General features: G+C 40.2%; 1 protein-coding gene across 4 annotated transcripts; it reads left to right on the forward strand.

The window, feature by feature from the left end:
* The first annotated feature begins 2,005 nt into the window (after positions 1 to 2,005).
* Positions 2,006 to 8,251, forward strand: gata6 (GATA binding protein 6). 4 transcript variants are annotated; one of them, XM_079648921.1, is made up of 7 exons: positions 2,006 to 2,142; positions 2,723 to 3,613; positions 4,061 to 4,227; positions 4,996 to 5,121; positions 5,236 to 5,323; positions 5,437 to 5,534; positions 6,089 to 8,251. In XM_079648921.1, exons 2-7 carry the CDS (start codon positions 2,782 to 2,784, stop codon positions 6,248 to 6,250), a joined length of 1,473 nt encoding a protein of 490 aa, XP_079505047.1. In that variant the 5' UTR covers positions 2,006 to 2,142; positions 2,723 to 2,781; the 3' UTR covers positions 6,251 to 8,251. The 4 variants fall into 4 exon arrangements, with proteins under 4 accessions (XP_079505047.1, XP_079505050.1, XP_079505049.1 ...); XM_079648924.1 differs by having other exon boundaries at positions 5,494 to 5,534; XM_079648923.1 differs by lacking the exon at positions 2,006 to 2,142 and adding an exon at positions 2,344 to 2,495.
* Positions 8,252 to 9,899: the final 1,648 nt, after the last annotated feature.

Genomic DNA, 9,899 nt, shown 5'->3' on the forward strand with positions numbered 1-9,899 from the left:
TATAACCATTTAAAAATCAAAAGGCTAATCACAATAACAGTATGACTAAAAGTAATGTAGTAGAATTTTAAGCTGGTGGTAGATTAAGTAAGCCATAATAACAAAACATTTAATATAAGCATGTTGTAGTGGTAATAAATAATAAAGTAAAAATAATTTGAGTTTCGTCAAGAATATATTTTTAATTTTGCAACATGATAAAAATAAAAAGACAATAAGAAACACTGTAGCCTACTAACAACATAATACATACTTATTGTTAAATGTTGAGTGCAGTTCTTCAGCTTCCATTAGAGACTTAGAAAAAAAAGAAGGCCTATTTCCCCATGCATTGTGCATTGTAATCGTATAATGCAGGGGTGGCAACATAGTATAGTAATTTCGAAATATAGTGAAATAGCGAGTAATCGATGTGTTCAGCATTCTCTGTTTCCAGGGTCAGACTCGGTTAAAGTGGCTATCATTCAATATTATTTACAGGAGCCATGAATCTCCCTCGCAGACTGCCCCCATTGGCTTAGTATGACAGATAAATAGTAAATGGTGGAGTACTCAGTAGTTGTTGTATTAGTAATATGAATTAAATGCTGTGTTCCTCAGATCTCTCTGCTGCTCAGCTATCTCCCATCCAGACAATTATGTAAACACACACATACCTGCTGAATGGTCGTGAGTGTGATAAACTATTTGTTAACCTCTGTGAACACGCACGAGGTAGCCCTGTAAATGAGTGAATGATTCAATTGACACCTCGCGCTACTTTTGATCACTTCACTCAGCACTATGTATATTCTGGCTGAACGAATCACCGCGGTTCAAAGCGAGCTGGAGAGTGTGTTCTCCTACACAGCTCAAGCCATCTGAATGAAAGCGTCTGACTTAAATAAACTAATTAGCCAGGGGATTTATTGATCGGTGTGGTGAACATATGAGAATAAACATTGAGGGAGACATTCGCTGGAATCAAGAGATTTACTTTAGGAAATTAGAAATAGGCTACGCATAAATGAGGCTTAATTTCGCAAGACAATTATTCCTAAACATCTCTACACAAAAATTCATACCCATTTATAATTGTAAATTAAGCCAGCAGTTATCAATTCAAGTCATCTAAAATGGCAATGTGTATTGTGCCCAATATAGTTGTTATTGTCAGCTCGTGGTGGAAGAAGTAGCCATATACTCATACCGAAGTGAAAGTAGAAAAAGAAGAGTGTAACAATACTCCATTAAAATCCTGCCAAAATCTGCTTTCTGTAAAATTATAGAGGTATTGATAGAACAATGTTTTATGCAGACAAACCCCAATTGCTATATTTTCAATATAGTAGGCTATATGTTGTTGTTGAATCATATTTTTAGTTTGATTGATGTAGTTGGTCCAGCTTGGGGGATTTCTAACTGCATTTTATACTGTAATAATGTATTCTGTTGAAATAACTGGCCATATATAATTATAATTAGGAAAGTGAAACATAAATATGGTGCAGTAAATTGTACAAATTAGGCGAAGTAAAACTATTATAAAATAAAATTGAAGTACCTAAGTTAAGTAAGAGTACAATACAATTGTATATTACTAAACGAGAGTAATTTAGTACATTCATTTGGTTACATTTCACTTTTTAAATCAGCAGAATGTTTTGGAGAAATGGCAGTAACTTATTCAACTAAAATTGTAGAGAAAAACAAAAGCCTACAATACAGAAAGATGAAATACAAATATAGCTTAAGACTGGCGACCGATAGCCCTTTAGTTATTTTGTATAAACACATTTGATTAAATAAAAGCAAGACAAAAAATGAGGGGGTGGAGCTTCATCTGTCCAAAACACAACTGTCGAAAACTCTCTTAAACCTGATTACATTTGCAAATTATTATAGCTTTCAGACATGATCAAGTCTCTTTTCTTTCCTCTGTGTTCCTCGGAGTGATTGATTGGAGGAGTTCTAGGCTGGCACCCCCATCGTGTTTTCAGCCTCTCTCTCCTCTTGATTGGTCCTCCTCGTGCAGCCGTAGCCACGGAAGCGCCTCCTCTCATAAACCTCGTCAGACCGCACTAACGTTTCCCATTACTTCCAGGAGAAGCAGCAGCTCACTATTAGGAACTTTGAGTGCGACCTATGGCACACAAATAACAGGTATGTGGTGGAAAGCAACTTATGTCTCTTCTTTTTCCTTCTGACTGTCTTTTCTCCGATATGCCACAGAGCTGCTTTACACTTTTTACGCACAGGACCTATCATCATTTCGGGGTATTGTTTTATCGCTCCAGCCTACCTCTCGGCCCTTATCTGTTTTGGGTCTTATCAAACAGTTATCTCTTTTGCTGTGAAGACATATTGCGTTTTGTTTCCTATCTGTTATGTGTGTGCGTAGTTGTGTGCGTGTGTGGGAGGACAGAGATTTGACGGATCCAGTGCCTCTTAAAGCGCTTGATGGGAGTATGGCAGCCACTGCGTGTTTTATTGGAGATGATACGGAGCTAGTGAATGTACGGTCAAGTCTGTAGTCAGATAGTATTTTTTATGTTTAACTGTGGAAATGTAAGCTGGACTTTAAAAGATGAAAACAAGCTGTGCATCAGAGGTATAGATCTTGACGAGTTTATATCCAGATGTTTATAACTTTAAATCCAGTTGTCAATAACTTTGCAACACATGAGTTTACTTTCTTCTAATTTCCTACAATCCTAACGGTTCCAACTTGTTTCTGTTACAGGGTAGACTACTCCCTTACGATTTTTATTAACCCTTACGGTGTATGGAAAGTGCTCCTGGATGGACCTGGGCGAACACAGCTGGTCCATGGTCAAGCGAGAAGTATCCAGCAGCCCAGGGTCGCCGGCTGAGCAGACCTACCTGCCCGGGGACAGCAGGAGGGACGAGCTGAGGACACCTCCGATCGACCTTGACGCACTGGGGCACCGCCGCCCCGACGGCAGATCACTACACTCCTACGTTCATTTCGGACACCATAACAACACCCTGACCACTGTCGAGGACATCCCGCTGTTTACGGATTTAGACCAGGGCAGCAAACTCGTCCTCTCCAGCGGAGCGCACAAGGCGAGCTTGCTGGTGGACCCGAGCGACATGTACCAAACACTGGCCATCGCCGCGGCGCAGAGCCAGACTGGATATGATTCCTCCTCTGGTTATATGCACTCCAACCCCAACTCCCCGGTGTATGTGCCCAGCTCCCGGGTGGGCTCCATGATACCCAGCCTCTCTTACCTGCAGGCCAGCGGCTCTGCGCAGCCCAGCCATGCCGTCTCCAGCCACTCGGTCTGGTCGCAGTCCGCCCCGGAGAGCCCTTCATACAGCACCGGGAGCCCGCACGCCTCCAGTCGGTTCCACTACCCTCCAAGCCCGCCCATGAATAACGGGAACCTCAGGGACACCGGCTACGGTAACACGCTGAATGTGAGCAGCAGGGATCAGTACGGCCTCTCTCGGCCCCTCAGTGGGACCTACGCGAGTCCATACTCTCCTTATGTTGCACCGCAGCTGACCCAGCTGCCCTCGCCCTGGACCGGGGGACCTTTTGATAACACCATGCTGCACACCCTGCAGAGCAGAGGCGCGCCCCTGATCCGAGGACCCAATGGAGGTAAGAATAGAGGAGGGCATATTTGATGGAGTAATGCTGTCAGAGATAATGATTTCATTTCAGACATGCTCATGTTTTTATGAAAATAACTGGAACTCCAGTGCACACACAACCAGATCTCATAGAGGCAAGAGGTCCAAAAGGGCATGTGCAAGAGAATACGCTAGTGAAAAACAGGCATGTTGTTGTGCGTATAGGCCCACAACTGACATTATGTGTAACCAAATAATTAAACTAAATTAAACTAAACATTTAAAAAATCGAAATTCCCAAAAACATAAATGTAAGCTGCCAGGAGAATATATTTATAACATGACATCCATGGATCTGATTTAATTTGTTTAAATGTGCTCATGAATGTCAGTCACACAGTCCCTTGGGAAGACACTCAGTGGGCAATTTTCATGTTAAAACTTTTTCTGATGTAAGCCTTCTTTTAAATTACAGATATTCTGGACGACATGGGGGAGAGCAGAGAATGCGTAAACTGCGGCTCCATCTCCACGCCGCTGTGGAGGCGCGACGGCACGGGCCACTTTCTCTGCAACGCCTGCGGCCTTTACAGCAAAATGAATGGGCTGAGCCGGCCATTAATTAAACCACAGAAACGGACGGTAAGCACTTAACCGCTCAATTTCCTGCCTAATCGTTCAAACAATGGCTGGAGGTTATCTCCATTGTGTCTGATCCAGAGCAGACATGTATGTAATATATATAGCTTTAGATCAGATAGATTTTTCTTTTAAATGTGGTCATTATATTTGTGACAGGTAGAATCAGGAGAAATCTAAAAATAATTAAGGACTTCACACCACATATGTTTGAAATGTTAGTTTTTGCTTACACAATTGTACCCACAAATATACATTTTTTTTCAGCCAACAGTCAAACATTAATTGATTAGAATATTTGCCAAGGAAAATGGCTACAAGTAAATTCTCCATAATTTATTTTAAATCAATTGAAGGTGGTTTCAATACAAATTGAACTATAGCCTGCATGGAGATATTTGTCAACCACTCAGTCTGTCACATTGCTTCTGCTAGGTAAATTAATCTGAATGGGTGTGAAAAGGGCTAATCGTTTCCTGGTGCCAGCATTACGCACAGGTTTACTAGGAAATCTGATGTCTCATTAAGACTCCTTGAAAATACACATCCTGTAAAAAGCCGTGCGTAAATGGAATTTAAATGGGGGGCCTGTATTATTTTTAGGAAATAGGGTGCAAATTGTCTAATTATTGTTAAAATAGTGGAGTGTGGCTTTCATTTTAAACTTTTACTGAAGATGACATACTCCCAGTCTTCACAGGTCTATTAATATCATGTTTATCTCTGAAATTAGTTATAATAATTAATTGAATATTACGATTTTATCATCAGTCAACTTCCAGAAGAATCGGCCTGTCCTGCGCTAACTGTCAAACCAGCACGACCACTTTGTGGCGCAGGAACGCGGAGGGAGAGCCGGTGTGTAACGCCTGTGGGCTCTACACAAAATTACACGGGGTGAGTCCAGATTTACTTTCACATTTATTTAAAACGTATTCTAACGCACTTTCATCAATCAAAGCATCAAGAATCAAAATATTAATTTGTCTCAAAATATGATCAAATCTGCAGGTACCTCGGCCTCTCGCCATGAAGAAAGAGGGGATCCAAACGAGAAAAAGAAAACCGAAGACCTTGAATAAATCCAAGGGATCCTCTGGTAAATCTAATATAATGATTGCTCATAAATATGTTTCATGGATAATTATAATCAACATATTGCTTTTTAAGACAATTTGTTCTTAACAATATATTTTATATTTATTATTTTAGGAAATAACAACTCTGTCTCTATGACTCCCACATCCACATCTTCCTCTAATTCCGAAGATTGCTCGAAAACCAGCTCTCCCCCCGGACAGGTGTCAGGGGTAAGACTTGATTTTATTCTCTTTATTTTTATACAATTTAATAAAATATGTCATGCTCCATTTCAATTTAAAGAATCACATATTTGTATTGTACATGTGTGATGTGGAATGATATTGTATTTTTAAATAACTCAATTCAAATATACCACAATTATAATATGCTAAACTACACTATATTATATAACGCTATAATACTCTACTCAACTATTTTATACTACAATTCACTTAAAAAAGTAATTGTTGTCCTTGATGCATCCTCTGGGTTAAATATTTTGAAATTAATCAAATCTAGAGCATTAGCCACAGCAGGTGTTTTGTTAAAAAGATCACATGCACATAGACTGATGCTTCGTGAAGCTGACTACTGCTTCTTTATGTGTCACCATGATATTACAGTGGGATGAGCTTCACATTGCTCAGAATCTGGTGCTTTTTGGGGATTCTCAGTCCAAAATGTAAACATGAGTCATATACCTAATGTTGCCTTTTCTTTGTAACATATGTCTGCTTTGAAAATACAATGAGGCTAACGATGCATATTTACTTTGCTGCAGGTCAGTTCGTCTGTGCTGTCCAGCTCAGGGGAGGGACCCGGCTCCGGCTCAGCGGTGAAGTACCCGGGACAGGACAGCCTGTACACCAGCGTGGGGCTGTCCCAGTCCTCAGACGTAGCTTCAGTGAGGGGGGAACCCTGGTGCCCCATGGCCTTAGCTTGAACATTTAAATCTTTGGAAGGACAGCAATCCCCGGCCCCCTCTGTCTGGATGCTATGTAGTGTGGAAGTATTCGGGGGGCAATGTTTGTTTCCTGGCTGATGCAAGGAGTCCGACAGAAGGGAAAAGAATGGAAAAGCGACCTTCAGTCACACTGCAAGCTTGAACCGAGCGTGGAATAGCTGGGATTGTTTTCCAGGTTGGTGTGGGGGATCTTGTTGCCTTATGAAAACAAAGGGAATCACCAGGCCAGATGATCAATCAGGTGGCCTGCTTCGGAGGGTCTCTGGACCTGCCATGCACTCGTATCTCTCCAACCACCATGGCACAGAGCCAGCTCTCGTTTCTTAAAATAAAGCCATCATGTACATACTGGATTTCCTCTCTGAAGAAAAAAGCTGTTGATTGGATACCACTGCTTCGTAAAGCGCTATATTCTTTAAGGACTTTTAGATTTTTTGTTTTTGTTTTCTTTCCGAAACTGGAATCATGCCACAAGTGCCAAGACAACTTTTATGAATCAAAAGAAAAAAATATTTATAAATCTTCCATTGTTGAAAACATGGCTATGATTGTTAATAAAGATATCAATATAGAGTAGAAGTTAAACCATTCTGATGTCTTTTTTCTAATTTTATTTTCTTCATAAGTGGTTGTTTGTAGTACAGTAGTGTTGCACATGTTTTCCACTGAAAGCTCTTACTGTATTTGACTGAAACTAGTTTGGTTTAAACAGGGTATAAATGACTATGTCGTCAAGTGGTTTTGTTTGATCATTTACTGAAAAAAAATGCAAATAATCAACTCTTTCAGACTAATTTCTGATACTGAAATGTTGTCAGCTGTTGGGTAGCATTAAGGTACTATTCTGAAAAAAAGCTACACAAATGATTTTACATGTAAAGCAGTCAGATGGCTTGTTTGAACAAAGCACACCCAGAATAGCTGTGGGCCTACTGACCTTTATGTTACAAGACATAAACTGCAGATGAAGACTGTTGGCTGCACTACCTGACTCACTGTGCACCTTTCACAATGCAAGCATGTGCAATTGCATCATTTTATACCAAAATTAGAGCAAAGCGGAGCATGAGGTCACTTCTGAACAAATTCATGTTACTCTGAAGACTTTGAATAATGGAAATAATGGAGTGCAATGACACAGGAGGATATCATATTGAGGTGTTAAAGTGGACCGTTTAAAGTACGAGAAGCTAGTGAGTTATATTACAATGCAATATTTTCATCAGAATACAAGCTCATTTTGACCACAGAGGCATGGGTCACATGCAAAATGGAAATTCAAGAGGTTATTTTTAATTTTCCACATTGTTTTTCTCCAGCCGTGTTGTGTTGGTCGAGTAAAAAAAGGCAATTTTAGCCCACAACACAATCATGGGTCTTTAAACCTAAAGGCAATCTGATGTGAAACTTGGCGTAAAGAGGTTTATTCCTTATCTTTTCTTTTTTTTTCTAGCAAAACTTGCTTCATCCAAAAAGGGCATGTCATTCATTTAATTCTTCTGAATTTATTTTTTTGAAATATCATGTTTATTTTAGCATCATGTTTTGCTGTTGTTTTTATTTTTTATAACAAATTATTCTATTTAAATTTCAGTCCAATAAATTGTTCTCGTGATGCAAATGATTTACTGTGTTTTAAAGTAAATAATCGAAGCTGTGGAAGAAACCTTGTTCTTGCATAATATTAATATTACTCAGGCATACTTTTGTGAGGCAATCAGAGACATGCTTTAACTCCCTTTTTCTCCCTGGTGGAAAAAAAAAAACTGGCTTTATTTTCTCAGATGTTTTCATGATCCGGAGTGAAGCACACACAAAAAAACTAGCTAATGCAAGGTGAGGATTTCTTGGGGGGGGGAGAACGTTTTAAAAGCTTAATCTCAGACCTATAAAATGATTGTTGCAGATTTTGATGTCCAGGTTTTTCTGGGTTTGCTTCCACGTTCTGCTTATGTTTCATTAAAGCAAGCCTTTATTCTTCCGGACAGCTTTTTACTTAAGATTTTTTTTTTCTCTCTCTACGGGCCCCAGAAGGCTCAAAGCACAATCCACTTTCCTGTGTCCTCTTGAACCAGCAGCTCAAAGTACCTGTCACAATGTTTACTGTACTTAAGCGAATATGGCCTGTGAGTAATACCACATGAAAAGATTTTAGAGATGGTTAAGATTTATGTCTAGGCTTAGCGTTATCTGTCTGCTCTTGACATATTGATTTAGCTGACTTTATTGAGTGTAGAGGAATGTGCTACACAACACAACAGCCACATCACAGGTTTTGGATGGACATTGTAGTTTGACTACTTTTTGCAAAAGATTACACTTTTTTACCTTTTATTAGAACAATACACCAAGGGCCATTTGTTTAAGCAAAAGATCATCCACCATAACGTTTTATTTTTCAGTGTTATGTTGAATTTGGCTGCATGTGGCAAATGGAAATGTTTTGCATGTGTTTATTGGCTGCTGGGTGTTATATTAAACTCAATTCACGCACCGAGACCACCAAGCATTAAGACCTTAAGCTTCTTCGGAGATAAATTACCAAACCACCTTCAGATATGTAAATGAAAACTAGTGTTGAACTCAAAACATGGGCAAATATTTATAGGTTTCTGAATTTATGAGGTGGTCCTAACTTGGCACTGTCTGACTTGTATCCATGGTGCTGCGAGGGAGGAAATATAAACACAACAGCGCAGAAATCCTCCCTGCGCTCTTATGTGGATGGATGTTCACAGAGCTGAGGGTCACATCAACCGCCACGTTCACACAGAGTGATGCAAAGGGTAAGCTCACAGTAATTATCTGTATAGTGATGGAAAGTAACTGTGAATGTTGTCACAGAGCTGGGACAATATCTATGGGAGTGGGAATAGTAAGCCATCAAAAACTGGAAAGAGGGGGAAAAGGCAGTTTGAGTTAGACATAGACAGACAACAAGGGAAAGAGCAGAGATGTAGATAGCTGCACAGGGTTGAAAGTCCTCCCAAAGTAAACAACACAAGCTAACAGCAGCAGCAGCAGCAGCAGCAGCAGCAGCACACTACAGACCCCAGGGCTGTTGGCCATGGGGCAGCAGCACACTGAAGCCCGGTGGCTCCCTCAGGAGATGCCCGTTGATCTTTCCATGCTGCCTTTCAAAGGCTGGCCCTGCCTCCGGAAGAGATGGGATCTCTGACTCAGCCCTTTAGGGTTTCCTCGACAGACACGGGGGCACATTCTGAGAGAAACAACACTTAACAACATGATAGCTGTCCTGCTTGTGGAGTCTTTTCCAGATGTGTAGTTCCATCAAAAGATCTCTAATGCGATCTGTTTATAAATCATTTACTGGTCTTGGTTATTATTCTTTGATTAAACCGCCCTGTCAGATCCATAGAAAGCAAAAATGTGCTCTCAATAGTATGTCCATACGGCCTTCTCAGTTAGCAAACATATCCATGGCTATAGAGGAAAGAATAAAGGCACCTCCTCCACCCGGTCATAAATAATATCTTACAGTTGAATCACAGGAAGTTTGTGGCAAACACAAGCGTGAAATAATCCCCCGTCAGAGAGAAATAACAACTAATCATGAGAAACTCACCCCTCATCCTCTCTCTAATAAAAATACAGCAGTTAAAAATGA

This window comes from Notothenia rossii, assembly GCF_949606895.1.
Source record: "Notothenia rossii genome assembly, chromosome: 9".
In the NCBI taxonomy this organism is placed as follows: Eukaryota; Metazoa; Chordata; class Actinopteri; order Perciformes; family Nototheniidae; genus Notothenia; species Notothenia rossii.